Source organism: Xyrauchen texanus, chromosome 16, assembly GCF_025860055.1.
Source record: "Xyrauchen texanus isolate HMW12.3.18 chromosome 16, RBS_HiC_50CHRs, whole genome shotgun sequence".
In the NCBI taxonomy this organism is placed as follows: Eukaryota; Metazoa; Chordata; class Actinopteri; order Cypriniformes; family Catostomidae; genus Xyrauchen; species Xyrauchen texanus.
This window is the reverse complement of record NC_068291.1, coordinates 18,093,912-18,111,174: the sequence shown is the minus strand read 5'-3', so window position 1 is coordinate 18,111,174 and position 17,263 is coordinate 18,093,912. Positions and strand designations below refer to the sequence as shown.

General features: G+C 36.6%; 1 protein-coding gene across 1 annotated transcript; it reads left to right on the top strand.

Annotated features, from left to right (window-relative positions):
* The first annotated feature begins 360 nt into the window (after window positions 1-360).
* cmpk2 (cytidine monophosphate (UMP-CMP) kinase 2, mitochondrial) lies at window positions 361-9,061 on the top strand. Its single transcript, XM_052145692.1, has 5 exons — window positions 361-1,081; window positions 1,183-1,297; window positions 1,543-1,744; window positions 3,675-3,908; window positions 6,667-9,061. The coding sequence occupies exons 1-5, from the start codon at window positions 476-478 to the stop codon at window positions 6,785-6,787; spliced, it is 1,278 nt and encodes a 425-aa protein (XP_052001652.1). The 5' UTR covers window positions 361-475; the 3' UTR covers window positions 6,788-9,061.
* Window positions 9,062-17,263: the final 8,202 nt, after the last annotated feature.

Below are 17,263 nucleotides of genomic sequence, written 5' to 3'. Positions count from 1 at the left end.
CAACAGACAGGGAGGCAGAAAACCAGATGAAAAAAGCCTTAATTCAGGGACACACAAGGAACATCCAAAACACCAGGTAAACAAAACGAGTAACAGAAACAGACAGAAAGCAGATGATCTAACACATGACGATCATGCAAAAAGCTAAATTGATCATCCTGTAATAAACTCAACTGTAGTAAGTCCGTCTATCCTCTGTGAAGTTATTATAACATTCTGAATGTGAAAATGTATTTTACGGTTTTGTTTTTTCATGTATAACTTGTGAATTGAATGATTGAGTGGACATCTCCTGTGTTTTAGTGTAGTGAGTGGAGTTTTCAGACGGTCCCTTACTTCTGCGAAACCGAATGTTGAACGTGAAACTGTCTTTACCTCGCTGTGTTTTGCTAGCTATTTAAACTTTCGTTTTCCAGTCTGGTTTCGTTTCTTTGTAAACACTGTCCTTCAGCTGAAAACAATTTCATTTCCCTGTATGCCTCACTGTTCACACTTCACAATGTTAAAGAGAGCCATGTTTCTCTGCGGACAGCTGCGCTCTCGCGTATTTGCGGTGGAGTTTGATTTGCGCAAAGAACCTTTTTATTTCTCATTGAGCACAAGCCCTCAGCTTTTGAGTAATCTTGATTATCAGCAGCTCTTCGGAGAGGATGGCAAACTATACTCGTTGCACGTTCACTGCGATGACAGAATTCAGAAGGCGCGAGCTCACGCTGAAATAAAACACGGGCTGTCTGAAAAACTTCCACGAGATTGCGACGTATTCGAAGCGTCCTCCTATGTCCCAGATGTCAAAAACAGCGTCGACAAAGGCTTTTTTATACGGGACAGATCCACTACAGCTCTTTCAGAGGAAATATTAAAGAAATATCACCAAAATAAATCGGTATGTGTGATTTCATACAAGCGCGAGGGTCAGTACTGCTGGCAGGAGATGTGGTCACCTGTCAATCAAGTGGAGCAAGTAGAGAGACATTACGTCACACCTGCAGCAGCCCCAGAGTATCACCCATCCACACTAAACATCAAGAACTCTGATGTGTACTACTGTATTGACGAAGCCTATAAGGTCCTTCGAGAGGTAGGAGTATGTTTAAAACAAAATCCTGATTATTCTTGTCTGTTTATGCTACACTAAAGGTTTCAGTATCTAATCCGAGACTCCTCCTCTGCCCATCCCAGTGCAGTGACATTATCCCTGAGTCAAAGGAAGTTCTGCAGCTAGTGGACGAACAGGTGGAGACCAGCAGAGGAGATGGTTTTCCAGTCATTGTAATCGAGGGACTGGATGCTACAGGTTAACTTTGCCATACATTGTGTCTCTCTATTTAGTACAAGAAAATTATAAGTGTGCAGTCAATCACAACATCTACTATAAAGAATCTAATCGAATCATTTATGAATGTTAGGTGACAAAGTAAAAACAACAACAACAAAGTCCACATAGATAGACTTATAGATACCACTGTTAAATTCTGTCTAAATGTAGCAGCTCCATATAGTTCAGTGAATGACTTATCTTTTCATTTCTTCATGAACCAGGTAAAACTACTCTCACAGAAGCCCTGCGGGAGTCTCTGAATGCCACCCTTCTGAAATCTCCTCCCCAGTGCCTGGCTTCTTTCAGACAGCGCTTTGACTCTGAACCACCCCTCATCCGCAGGGCCTTTTATGCTCTGGGGAACTACATCACCGCAGCACACATAGGGAAAGAGTCCTTGAGGGCTCCTGTCATAGTGGACAGGTAGAGATGATGTGCACATTCGCATGATTCTGCTGCTGTTTGGGAAGCACTATAGAAAACGTTGAAGAATATCTGTATTAAATGGATAGTTGAAGTTGTTCTAAATCCGTTTTGCCTCTCTGTGTTCTGTTGAACACAAAATATGTGAAGCAGAATGTTAGCTTCAGTCACCATTCACTGTAATGTATGGTAAAAAGATGCAATGAAAGTGAATGGTTTTTGAGGCTGTCATTCTGCCAAACATTTTCTTTTGGTTTCCACTGAAGAAAGAAAGGCATATGGGTTTGGAACAACATGAGAGTCAGTAAATGATGACAAAAATGTCATTATTTGTGTGTGTGTGTGTGTGTGTGTGTGTAAACTATACCTTAAACATTCGCTTTGTGTGTCTAATTAATTTAGAGTGTAAAAAAAGCCTCACTTGACAGAAATCAAGCCACTACACTCAAAATATTTATACTTTATTTAAATTTAATGTCTTATAATCAGATCAACATGATCACACGTGAAGTCGGCATGATGTTTCCGATAGTTTCTTTACCCTAGGATCGGCGAATATGCCGTCCCGCTGACATGCAGCATTCTTATCAGACATGTTTGCAGTAGTTTCAATGTATTTACCTTTCCACCTGATTGGCAGTGCGTTGCATCAGCTGGGTGGGAGACTAGGGTAGCAAAAAGCCAGGTAGTAACCTCGTTTAAATTATCAATGACAAGCATGATTCGCAGGTTTCATTTTTCCCTCTAACATTACTTTTTTAGTCCACTAATGGTTAAGGTAAGGTTTGGGGATATAATCTATAGATAAATGCTTTTCTCTTTATTGTATAATGTCCTGTAAAGCTGAAAACAACTTGCTTCACTACTAGCTTTTGGTGACCTCTCCTGGACATCAGTGAAGCTCACACGTGCCCGTATGCCCTACAACACTTACCGCTTTGGCCACTGGGGGCAGTGTTTCAAAATTTCGGTCAACGTATACCGATTTTGACGAAAGAAAAGGCGGTCTACTCTTTCTGATTTCATTGTGAGATCAGGCTGTTCAGATTAAGGAAATTTCATTGAGCCAACATAATTTAGTTGGATTAGGTCAAATTAATGTACTATATTAGTTTTAACTCAATTTAATGAGGTTCACCAAACTCAATTTACTAAGGTTCGTTTTATAAATGTTTATGTTGGACCAACTTAATTTATTTGCCAGGTGAGTAAATATTAGGACAGTGAAACTGTTATACTGTCAGTGTAAAAGCATCTGTTTACGAATATCACTTGAAAGAGAAAGTTCATCCTCAACAAGCACCAATCTTCACCAAAATGGTAACCCCTCTAAAACTCTGTCATAACAGACACTCTTTTATAAATACCAATTTAACAGAACATTAAACATGAACAAATCTCTTCCTATTTTCATCTTGCCCAAAAATGCATAAAATAACACTTAATTTCAAAATGTACTCTCCCTATCGTGTCCCATGCAAAGCATGGAAATGGAAATCCCTGCCTAGTTTTAGTAATGCTACATGAACACCACAAAAATGTTCTAGAATTGTGTTGCTTTAGTTTAGAACAGAAAGCATTTTTTATTTTTTTTGAGTGTTGAACAAAGAAAATGAAAAAAATATTAATTAATCCTTGGTTTATAGTAGGGTCAGAAATTAACCAGGCCTCCGGGCATAACAAACAAACAAACAAACAAACTAAAATGTCCCAGTTATTTTAAATGTGGGGGTGAAATGCTCCTTAGTGTATTCATCTGTTGTCTAATATTTATATATTTTATAATATTATAATCTAGGCCTATTTAGTTTTCCAGATGGCAAATATTGACCTTTAATTATGAACGTAAATGTTTGGTACTGGCGTATAAAACATATTAGAAAATAATGTAGTTGAACCCTGAAGAAAGTGTTTTATTGATCTCTAATAGGTACTGGCACAGCACAGCAGCATATGCCTTTGCCACAGCAGTAAGTGGAAGAGTGGAAAACCTCCCTAGACCATATTCAGAACTGTACCAGTGGCCAGAAGACCTGCTCCAGCCAGACCTTGTGCTGCTCCTGACTGTCAACCCAGAGGAGAGACTGAGAAGACTCAGCGACAGAGGACAGGGAAAGACCATCGAGGAGACAGAGCTAGAGGTCAATCAACTGTTCAGACTGAAGTAGGTCAACTTACTTTAAATGTATCTTGCAATTTTAAAGGTACATGACAACCCACTTACTGTATACTTTATGATAACCCTTAAAAGGACAGTTCACAACCAAAATGAATATTCTGTCATCATTTACTCACACTCATATCGTTCCAAACCTGTGTGCTGCCCCCCCCCCCCCCGTGAAACACTCGATACATTTTTAAGAATGAACATCTTTTTTCAAACAAAGACAGTTTACAGTTACCACATCTGTCAATTTTCAAAAAGGGACAAAACATAATAGTTCAACTTGTGTGCTATTTTCCAAGTCTTCTGAAGCCATAGAATAGGTTTGTGTAAGAGACTGACTGATATTTAAGTTGTCATTCACTCATTAATATCATTTGTGTTCGTCTTCTGTTATAAAATGGCACAATGAAACTTGTTGTGGCAAATTTACGTCATTTGCAGCAAATTCCAATTGTTTTCTGAGTGTGTTGTAACCAAATGTGGCATGCCAGTTTGAGGTTATGAAATAGAAACTGAGGGGAAGATTTTTATTATATTTTATTATAGTTTATGTAGTAGTTTATGGTGTTTTTAGCCCCTTTTTTGATGGCATAAATATGGGTAAATTATGACAGAATTTTTTTTGTCGGGTGAAATATTCTTATAAACTCATCTGACACCACATTCACATGCAGGTATGTTGCATTTTGGCTTTGGTATACGCAATGCATAATTTAAATGAATTTAAACCAACTGATCTCAGTTCAGAAGACTCTGGGCAATCAGTAAAGAGTTAAAGAGTCATGTGACAAAACAACATGGCGCTGATCACAGCAGAGTGTGTGTTTGGGATAGGGATGTCCAGATACCGATACTGGTATCGGAATCGGGTCCGCGATACCGCACTCATGTACTCACACTCATGCTCGTAAACGTGCTTTGATACCAAAAACCGATACCATCTGACATACAAATGCCATTAGGTAAACAATCAGTGCACAAATTCTAATCACATATTGAACTGGTGAGATTATTGGCAAAAATTTAATGACATAAATATAGTTTACTTTGCGTGTGCAGCGTGCTTCAAATGTGAGCAGAGCACTAGTGAATGTGCGGAGACAGTGTTTTGATGACGTCGGCTGCGCCTTGGTTCGAGCATCGAGCACTCTGTTTGTAGCAGATGGCAGTGTACAGAATGCAAATACTTTGTAACATGAGGCACTCACTGAGTACATACTTATTTAATTAAATCGATTTTGCTTTTTAATAATCACAAGGGCCTGACGTTTTTGGACCGAAAAGCTAGCATCATCACATAGAAACACTTCAAAATTAAAACTCATTCAAAATAAAAGCTCAATTTAAATGAAAGAATAATTAATTTTATTAATGAATTAATAGTCACTGTACTACTAATACTACTACTAATATATCAATAGTAATTGTATTATATTTAAGCAATGTCTCACATCTGTGATGCTCTGTTCTGCAGCATTTTATTTGACAAAAAAAATAACTCCAATGCTGTGTTTTGGATTATGCTCTGAGCTTCTGTATAAAAACAATTAATTTGATAAAAATAATACAAAATTATGTTGAAAATGAATTGTTATATTTTAATTTGTTGAAAGTTTTAATTTAATTAATTAATTCATTTATTTAAACACCATTTTGATGATAAAATTGAAATAATATGTTAATATGGAGTTCAGAAAAAAAAAAAAAAAAAGGTATTGGACTCCGTATCGATGAGTATCAGAAAGAACTCGTACTCGTTCTCTAAAAATTGGTATTGAGGCATCCCTATTTTGGGAGAAACACCAACAAAACTACATCTGGTAACAAACCTAATTACGTTTTTTTACATTGAAAACTGCTTGAGTCAAAAAATTAGAGTCTCTTGTTTCATCCTATATGCCATTTCTAAAATGTTTGCGATTTATTGCGAAACACAACGTACACTATAGTGTACAATAGCACTAGATTTTCATCAGAAATCCTATATTTACTGTGCATTTTCATATTTAGAATTTTTTAATATTTTTTTGCTTTAAGAGGCTTTATGTGGAGTTACGATGAAAATAAGGTGCATTTCTAATTCTTCTGTGACCAGTGCAGACAGACAGTACAGTGGAGGTTAAGTCATTCACTAAATAGGGAGCAGGGGAGCATCCTATAGTTTTCTTATGAAACTAGGTGCATTCAATCCAAACTTCCTATCAAAATTAATGTTTGCAACTTCTCAAAAACATGAATAACCAACACTCTTGGAAACAAATTGATAAGACATTTTTTTTGTCCCACTGACCACATATGTGTACTATTTGACATCAGGACTATTTGCTCTCTCTCTCTCTCTCTCTCTCTCTCTCTCTCTCTCTCTCTCTCTCTCTCTCTCCCTCTCTCTCTCTCTTTCTAAATATTTATTTTTCAGAAGAAGCAGAAATAATCAGAATAAATGTTTGTCCAAATAACAATACATTGTTTAATACAGTATATACTAATACAAAACATAACTATAGACCTTTACGGCTTTAGACATTTTTATTAAAACAACTTCAAAGTAATTTAACCAAGTCAAGTTTAAAATGTTTATTCTCTACCAACAACCATATTCAAAACGATGACAGACAAAATAACTAACTTCTTTTTTGTGTTTATAGTATATTTACACATTTTATATTGAAAACATTTTCATCATATAAAATCACATAACATGGTATTCAATTAAACAACATGCATAGCAATTCTGACAAAATACTTCTTGTTCCAGAGTGGAAGAAGCTTACAAGAGAATCCAGAATCCTGCCTGCATCATCGTGGATGCCAGCCCCTCTCCCCAAGAAGTGCTACAACAAGTGCAGTTTTTAATAAGGAACAATTGTCACCTGTAAACACCCATTTTCTGCAAGTCAGGAAGCCGTGCAATCACTCTGCATTCCACTAGATGGTAGTGTAGTGTTATGATTTTATCCCAAGTAGTCTAAAACCCCACTGTAAAAGTCCCAGTCAGCTGAGCCTGTTGATTGAAAGGGAGGCTGGTGGCAAACAGCCAGTGCATATTTCAGGGCTCCTATCTGGACATGTCACAACATATTCCCCTTTCCACAGAGCTTTAGTGATGACACGAGAGGGAAAGTTTTTGCGGGTGTTGTAGCTGCCTCTCTCAGACTTATTCCCTCTGAAACACAGGAACTCAACTAAAGAGGTTTGAGAATTCATCAATCACTTCAATTCGATTTAAACACAAGAACTCATTGTTGGTCAGCTCGACGTTCACTCCTTTAGGAGCTGGAAGGGACTTTATGGGGATATTAAAAGCAATAGATCTGATCTGGGCAATTTAAACTTTGTTTGATTTGTTACTGTTTCTTTTGGACACAGACACTGATTATTAATTAAGTGATATACTAGGACAAAGAAATACTGTACATTCACCTCTCTTTTCAGTTCCAGAGAAATACTTTCTCTTTATTGATGTTCTTTAAAATGATTTGTATAAAACACTTCACATATAAAGATCACATGCACACCTTAAAGGGATAGTTCACCCAAAAATGTAAATTCTCTCATCATTTACTCACATTCAAGTCATCCCAGATGTGTAGGACTTTCTCTCTTCTGCTGAACACAAACAAAGGTTTTTAGAAGAATATCTCAGCTCTGTAGATCCTTACAATGCAAGTGAATGGTACCAACATTTTGAAGGTCCAAAAGGAGATAAATCCCACATAAAAGTAATCCATACAACACCAGTTGTTAAATCTATATCTTCAGAAGCTAAATAAGTTTGTGTGAGAATTAAGTCCTTTTTTTACTATAAAGTCTCCCCTCTGCCCAGTTGGTGGTGATATGCACGAAGAATGTGAATCTCCAAAAGCAAAAGAAGAATTTGGCCAAATATGTCCAGTGGAAATGGAGATTTAAAAAAAACAAAAACTTATCTGTTTCTTTCCCACACCTATAATATCGCTTCTGAATATATAGATTTAACTTATGAATACTTTGTTGCTGCCTTTATGTCCTTTTGGGTCAATGGATTATATTAACTTGTATAATATGGATCTACAGAGCTGAGAAATTCTTCTAAAAATCTTTATTTGTGTTCAGCAGAAGAAAGAAAGTCATACACATCTGGGATGTAAATGATGAGAGAATTTAAATTTTTATGTGAACTATCCCTTTAAGTATCATAGCGCAAATGCAAGCATACACTCACCCACCTGGGTTTCATCTAAAAAAAACAATATATATTTCCAAGTCACATTTCCCACCAAAACTCAAGAGAAAAAATTTGTTAACTATATTTTGCATAATAGGACCATTAAGATTTTTTGCATTTTTACATTATTTTATTGACCATTAAGCAAATGTTTGCCCAGATTCTCATTACTGCAATGTGAAATTACTTTAATCATTTTTATTTTATTTAAATCAGCATAAATAAAAGGTACAATAAATAAAATGATGTATAAATAATTTATAATATAATATAATTCTGTTTCATTTTGCATTACAGTACTGGGAAATGGGGCCTGGGAGTGCATAACTGTCATAAAAATAAAGTGACGAAGCAAAAAATCGTAATAGTCCTTAATACAGGCTTCATTTTGTTTATGCAAAATATATTGTATTCTTTTTTTATCTTTTGACAAGGTGAAATGTGACCTGGACATGTTATTCATAACTTTTATTAAGATTCACCCGCCCAAAGATCCGTTCACATACACACTTACACTTCCACTCTTATCCTATATTTCATTTATATGGTAAGCACTGTATTTACCCAGTGATAGCAAGATTAATTAATGGTTTTAGTAATTATGAACTCAGTGAGGATGAAAGATAGAGTGACCCGTCTCTCACAATGATGCCTCAGCAGAGGGGAGAAGAGAGTGGGGTAAATTCATATGGCAATTAATGGAGTCCTGTACATCACTGTCAAATGGCTTTCCACACCACTGCGCAATTACACACTCCCCTTCTACCCTCGCTATAAATGCAGTTATATGTTTATTTTTTAACACACTGCATAAACTCCATATATGCTTGTTGTCAGTAGTTAATATGAATGTCTTGTACTGCACCTAAGGCACTTAAAATGCCATATTTAAATGTGCTGTGTGGGAAATGGACTGGTCAGTGATTTTATAGCACGATTAAACTGGTTTGACTTAAATTCCATTTATTTATTTATTTTGCTTGGAGCCCACTTGGGTCCCCAATGGTCAGACAGCCAGCTTGACCAATTTTCCATCTATCTGCAATTGCTCTCAGAGTGAATTTTCAGTGTTTAAGGATTATTCAGTTGCTATAGTTGCTATAGACTTTCCTACAATGCAGTTCTTATGAATGCAGGGGGGAGGTTATGGGGGGTATTGTTTACATATATATATATATATACAGGAAAATAACCCAATGCACATTCAATGTGTATTCAACAGAAAATATGCTATAAGGCAGCTAGTTCTAAGTTTTAAAAAACACTCTCTATATATTTGCAATCTATACTCAAACTCCTACAAGCAAAATAAACAGGCAACCTTAATTTTTCATTTCAGTCTAAACTATTTATGCAAGTCAGACATTTACATTTATTCATTTAGGTGACGTTTTAATCTAAAGTGACTTTCAAATGAGGAGTGCTGCGACAAGACTTATACAGTAATCGGAAATAAAAAAGGAGAATGCATTTACCCCCTTAGTCTTTAAATATACATTAGATCATATGTGCAACCGAAATGTGGAAAATCAGGTCACAGTGCTAAAGGTCTGTGCAGAGAAAGGTACACCACAATCTACATTGGCCACTTCAATATTTAATTAGCACAACAAAGAACAAGACAGAGAAACCCCTCTCTGCAATAATTAAAGATCCAGCAGGGATGGAGGCGCACCAGCCTGATCTCACATAAAATTCAGCAAGTGTGTGCCGATGTTTCTTTAGACGAAATCGGTATACGTTGACCGAACACTGCCTCCAGAGGCTAAAGTGGTAAGTGTTTCAGAGCGATAAACAAGTGTGACATTAATTTATGTCCAGGAGAGGTTGCCAGAAGTCAGTTGTAAAAATTATTGTTTAGTGCTGAACAGGGTGTAAAACAGTGAAGAGAAATGCTTATTTGATTTAATCTACCCTCCAACCAAAACCCAAATCTAACCCTAACTATTAGTAGTGACAAAATGCAATGTTATGGCTAAAATGGCAACCTTATCACGCTTGTGATTGTTCATACAAAGATGATTACTTTCTTGTTGTAATGGGAAATTAACTGTGGTCTCCCATGCAACTGATGCAATGTGCTACCAGTCGTGCCACAAGGGAAAGTAATTGTTGTTGAGCCATTCCAAATATGTCCAGTGGGAGATAGGGCATTTCAGTGAGTCGGCATACTGTTGCCGATCCTAGGGTACCGGAACCTTCGGAAACAACATGCTGACTTCGGTATGGTCATGTTGGCCGCACAGCGGTCTGTGGTCCCCCTCCGCCTAAGTAATAGATCAAATGAAAGCTGTCACTATGAACATGAATAATGAGTGAAGTGTTGTGAGAGAGGTGGGGGTGGTAGGGGGGTGAGATGGTGTGGGATCTGGAGACCCGGCACTGATGCCCTCCTTCTCTAGGTCTACAGAAGCTGCCAACTGCTCTGAGGGTTCTATGTTGGAGGTGGGGGGCTAAAGAGGCCTGTAGGACCCCATGGAAGGCATGTCAATAGGAAGAAGTGAGGGTGTGTGTGATGTTTTGATGTCTTTGAGGCCCTTCTACAGTATGTACAATGCATGGGTTAGTATGTGCTGTATGGGTTAATCTTACATTAACATAGCCAGGTCACTTTTCACCCCCCTCAAATGTAAAACAAAATAAATAATAATTATATGCAAATTAAAGGAATGTTCTGGGTTCATTACAAGTTAAGATCAAAAGACAGCATTTGTAGCATAATGTTGATTTCCACAAAAAATTATTTCAACTTGTCAAAAATTGCAGTTATAGCACTTAAAATAGAGATGAGTAGGGCCAGACCACAAACTTCAAAGAACACACTGCTTTAGAAGTATATCACAAGATGTAAACATTTTAAGTGTTGAAATGATTTTAGTGTGATAAAATCACTTGCTAATCTTTCCATGTAAAGTCATATCCAACATAACTTTGCAAAAGGTTTTACGCAGGGAAAACCCTGTAATTGATTTTACCACATTAAAATCATTTTGAACAGAGATCTTATCACACTAAAATCATGTTATTATATAATGTTTATGTTTTGTGGCTATAGTTTTGAAACAATGTGTATTTTGATATTTATGCAGTTTTTCCAGGGACAAAAATGGTCTTCAGTGGTGATTGATATATGGTCATCTACATGCTCGAAGTTAGTTTATTATATAATTGCATTTAATTAAAATATAATTGAATTTTATTCTTAGATTGTATACAAGTTATTTTACACCAGCTAAGTAAATGGAACCTTTTGAATTTAACACATTCTTTTTTTACTTTTTACTTTAAAGGTGCTATATGAAATAAAACAAAATTAAATGAACACCTTATTTCTATAATTAATTTTAACCATCTACATTGACCTAACCACAGAAATGTATTAATGTCACAAAAATAATGTCATGTTAAAATAATCCAGTAGAGTGGATCCCTTGTGCTAAATTCTGTGATGGCTTGCGCGATCATACTCACAAAAACCAGGCAGATGCGTCGCACAAAATCGCATTTCAGATGAGAAGCGTATTTAGTGCAAATAAAAGGGCTGAATATATAAAATGTAATTTTTCCACTTCAAAATGTAGCTTGGGCGGCGCCCCATTCTCTTCCATTGTAAGTGCCATACTGTAACTATGCCGTTTTCTTTTCTTATTTATTTATTTTTTAATAATGGAGGGATGAGTTTAAATTATTACTGTGATAATCAACATTATGCTACAAATGCTATCAGGTCTCAAACCTGGAACATTCACAGGTGATGTAAGAGATTTTTTCATGGAAAGGTATGCAAAATTTGTTCCTACGCCCTGAAAGATATCACTGAAATAGTGTCCTGAGAGATCTCACCAGTCTCTGTGACAGCACTATACTCTGTATGTAGCAAACAACGATGTGTCCGCTGGTCACGGTCTCTGATGCTTTCTGTCTGTCAATCATTTTGTGTGTTCTCATAGGATTGAAGTTGCAACTGCATCATGGCAACTTTTATGCCATGATGTTCATAACAGGTGTCAGTTGAGGGCGCTATTTTGGTGCTGTTGTTTTTGACAACCGCTTCTGCTCTGTGACACACACACACACATACACACTTGGGTTTCCATAATTTATGGGGACTTTCCATAGACATAATGGTTTTTATACTGTACAAACTGGCCCCATTATATTCTATCCCCTAACCCTAACCCTATCCCTAATCCTAACCCTCACAAAAAACTTTCTGCATTTGTACATTTTCAAAAAGCTGTTTTTCTCATGGGGACCGACAAAATGTCCCCACAACGTCAAAAATGTGGATTTTACTATCCTTATGGGGACATTTGGTCCCCACAAAGTGTTACACATGCGCACACACACACATGCACACACACACGCACGCAGGACAAGCTGAAGCAGGGCAGAAGATGGCAGTCCAAAGTAACAAAGGTTTTAGTACTTCTTCAAAAATGAACAAAGTGACATTGATTTTGCTGGTTAGTGAAACTGTGCAAACCGAATGATTAGAAATGCAGATGTTTATGCAAGAAAATGGCATATTTGTAACTGAAATTAGACTCTAGGAAAGATACATGTTCACAATAGATGCAGATGCAGTGATGGCTAAGAGTACAGTAAATAATCTTTCTCTGATAATAATTTGAGTTGATTTTAATGGAAAACTGTGCAAGTTGAGCTCTGTGGCTCTTAAGAATGTTGACGCTGAGCGCTGGCGGTGTGTGCGTACCTTTGTAGAAAATAAATAATTGATATACATTTTAGATCGCACCATGTCATCCATCAGATGCTTAAGATGTGCGGCCCCCTTTAATTTACCCTGCCGCTCACTCTTTACCAATGTTGTGTTGAGAAATACGTCTGAAGTGACAAAGACTATTGTGCAACGAGCAGCCCTATTTATATTTGAAAAAATATAAAAAATAAATATATCGATAATCATGGGGAAAATTTTCCGCATGAAAAAGGCATCGATCCCAAGTCTACTGTATAAAGTAAAATACTGTAAAACTAGAATTTTTTTTATTTAAATACTGTAGCATTGATTAAAGACAATACAACAATACCATGCTGTATACACACTTTACCATCTAAAATAAATATTTGCATGACATTAATGAGAATTAGGGGGAAATATGCTAAATTGTCATAAAAATAATACTGCAAAAAAGTAAAAATAAATAAATCAATTGCCTTAATGTGCCTTTATAGGTCAAATTTGGAACAAAATATTCTTGACAGTTTTCATCAAATGCAATTGTTGATTTTTGAGCTGGGCTTTATATAAAAGAAGGCAAAATATATGTGCATTTATTTAAAAAGTGGAATCTCTACATTCATGGGGACATACATGTTTATAAACATCTACAAGAACACTCTAAACACAGATATACAAAGAGATGCAAAGAAAAATGAGCCAAACATCAACACGCACACTACAGTTCATGGAATAGGGATGTAATTGCAATGGCTGTTCCTGACAGCAGATAGAGGAGCTACTCCAGTTATTGTTAAATATTTAAAAACGCTGCGAGATCTCATTAAAATCTGTACAAGCACAAAAACATCAAAACCCCCATCCAACCCAAAACTATGGTGAACAAACTTGGGTTCTCCTTAGTGCTCTCTTCTACCAAAAATATTGCCAATTAATTTGTTATATTGTTAGCGTCTTCCGATTAATAGCTGGGCTGCCCACTCGAATACATTTATTTCCTGTGGAGAGCTTGAATCTTCCTGGTTCGTGGTTCAAGTTTTCCCCTGCTCACATACCGTCCTCTCTCTTCCCCTTAGGAATAAATCAAAGACAGAATCTGCCTAGTTGCTACACAGCTGTATGCATCTTTTTATACATGAATATTGTTTATTTTTGTCTTAGTGCCATTAATGGTGGGGAATGCTTTAATATGTGTCAACCGTCACGATATAGCAAAATTTCTATTTATCCCTCTCCTATCTCCTTTTATATTTATTCATTTTCCATCCAATATCCATCACAAAAAAATTTATGCAAGGTCACACAAAAAACATCTGAGGTCCAATCTTGGATTGTGGAGTAAAAATGTTTAAACAGCCTCAAATGCACACATATCTAAACATAGAGCAACTTTATTATGGATTCTTGTTTGAGTGTCAGGGGAAAAGCGAGTCTTTGAAGAATGCTAGTAGAGAGATGTAAGGTAGTTGGCACTGGGAATGATCTGCATGGCAAAGAAGGAATTCCGCTGCATCTAATCAGTGCTCAGAGATATGATTATGTGAATCATTAACTGGTACAAATGTCTGCTTATCTTATGTTAGCAAAATGTAAAATAGGACTACTGATCACAAGAGAGCACATCCTTTGTTATCACAAGGCCACTTTCACACTTCATCTAAATACAGTTGGCACTTCTGAATGCTTAACCTCGTGGGACACCGCATACAAATGCGTGGACATTGAATTTTGGCTTCGATATACGCAACAAATAATTTGAATTAATTTAAACAGACTGATCTCCATTCAGGAGAATCTGTGCTGTCAGTAAAGGGTTATAAGTTTGATGCATCGAGTCATGTGATAAAACAACATGGTGCTGATCACAGCAGAGTTTGTTTTTCGGGAGAAACACCAACAAATGGCATCTGGTAAGAAATCTGATAAAATTTTTACATTGAAACCTGTTTGAGTCAAAAGATTAGAGTCTCTGGTTTCATCTGATATGCAATTTGTAAAATTTGAGGGATTAATCGAGAAACGTCACGCTGTAAAACACCCATTAGAAATCCTACACTGTAAAGAACTGGCAGCAGGGTTGCCAGCAGGTTACTGTAAAATTAACAGTGTCTTGCTGTTGCGGAAATGAACAGCTAGATACTGTTTTTACAGCTACAGTATACAACTGTAATTTAGCGCAATTACATACTATCTGCTGATGTTAAAATGAACAGCTATGTTCCCAGTATGCACTGCGTCATGAAGAAATTACTTAGATTTTTTACTATTTACTGGTTTATTTTGATGTTGTTTTTGTTGTAGTTTAAGTTACTTGTATTTTTACGTTCAGCTTTTGCTTTTTTACGTAAAGTTTGTTTGTTAATTGTCACCATTGTTGCGTTTTGTATGACGAGAGTTGATTTCTTGAGAACAACTCGAGTTATGCTGTATGTTCATCAAAACATTAAACACTGAATTTGCTGATATCATTTTGCTGAAATAACGTTTACTGTTTTTGCTTTTATGTTTTTATGTGTAATGCATCACTATTGCCACATACAATATAGTGCCATTTGCAAGGTAGGATCAGATATTCAGTCTGACCGTAGGTTTTATTTTCCAAGCAGCACAGTGTAAATACTTGTGTTTTACTTAAACATAATTTGACTGGCTGGAAGACTATAATATAATAATAAAGAAGGTCCAAGGTGCCCACTCAAGAGAACACTAATCACCATAATGGTGACTTCAAACAAAACACAACTATTGATAACAAAACAACAACGCTAATTAAACTAATGCATTGCCGAAGCATACATACTTATTCAAGCGCAAAGGCTTATGGATATTTCACCATTATAACCCACAATGCATTGCTATACGTTATTTTATTTTAGTATGTACACTGCTTCAGAGGTTGTTTTTTTATTTTTTATTTCATTCCCCTTTATACAGACTTTTCTTTAAAAAAAAGCACAAGTCGAGTTTCAGTGAGGCACTTGTAACGGAAGTGAATTGGGCCAATTTTTGGAAGGTTTAAAGACAGAAATGTGAAACTTATAATTTTATAGAAACATTATAAGCACATACATTAAAACACACATTAATTCCTCTGTTAAAACGATTGACTTTAACTTTACATATAAGTTTACATAGAAATGGTTAGTAAGTGTTTTTATCACACTGAAATTATGTTAACAAACATATTGTTTACGTCTTGTGGTTATACTTTTAAAACAATTAATATTGTAACTTCCATTGTAAGTACCTCACTGGAACCCAGATTCGTGCTTTTTTTATGAATAGGAGGGACAAGTCGAAATATTTTTTTGTGGGAATCAGCATTATGCCACAAATTATGTCGATTGAGCTTAACTTGTATTGAACCAAGAATATCCTTCACTCTGAAAATGTGCAGTCTTCTCATTCATTTGATTCACTACTCCAGTGTGTCACCTTATTGTCGCAGGGTGTTGAAGAGTGTTTAAGCAAAAGCCCTGGGGTGGAAGGAAGAGCGATGAGTGGAATTCTTGCTCCTTATCCAGAATAAGCTTCATGAATCCCTTTACACCCATTTCGTTTTCTTACTGAGTGATTCTCTTGACTACGACCCAGACAGCTCCCTACTTTAGAGTTCACTCACTCCTCCTCATAAAACATGGAGCTTATAGCTGTTCATCTCTATAATCATCTGTGTGCGTGCTTGGCAGTTGACTCCAAGACAAGCTAACAAGAACTTGGGCTCCATGCCAGCTTCCTATAGCCCAGTTTCAAAAAGTCCCCACTGTTTCAAAGGTAACACTATTGAATGTTCCTTTGAACTGCAAAGCCTTCAAATCATGCATGGTTTGAAATGCTATCATTCTGAAATATGCCTCTGTTAAAGGTTTCTGAGAGGTTCCTCTGAGAGGCATTGTGTTGTCTCACAAAGAATGCCATTAATCTGTCTTATGACGAAGTTCACACAGCAAACTATGGCATCAATATGAAGTTTAATCAACAATTACAACTCTCTGAAAGGCTTGAAAGCCTAAAAAGCTTAACAGGTGGGCTTTTTCTAAACAACCACCCTTCCCATACAGGCATAGCAATCCAGTAAGTGCAGGCCCGGATTAAGAATTCAGAGGCCCCTGGGCACAATGTCTTGTAGGGCCCCCCACCCCACCCACACAATCAAGCTTTTGAATTTTTGGATACTATTTGCTGGTAACGCCTATAGCGAGCAACTAGCTGGCATATGCAAGCACATACTGCCTCACCTTTACCAATCCAGTTATATGAATAAAATTCTTCCATAATTAACACACAAACACGTACACACACCCATTAATGTAGCTTTCCTGTCTGTCTCTCTCTTCCTCTCCTGTCCTCTACTCCTCGGCTCTACAGGGGCTGCCGCTCTTTGTCTCTCTCCCCCTCTCCTCTTCCTGTGATGAAAAGGATGCAAACAGTATAGGTCATCTT

Bases quoted from the DNA above. Each gene is read 5' to 3' on its own strand.
- cmpk2 (XM_052145692.1), top strand. From the start codon at position 476: ATGCCTCACTGTTCACACTTCACAATGTTAAAGAGAGCCATGTTTCTC. The intron at 1,298-1,542 runs GTTAACTTTGCC...TTCATGAACCAG, and splicing joins CGAGGGACTGGATGCTACAG to GTAAAACTACTCTCACAGAA. The intron at 1,745-3,674 runs GTAGAGATGATG...GATCTCTAATAG, and splicing joins GCTCCTGTCATAGTGGACAG to GTACTGGCACAGCACAGCAG.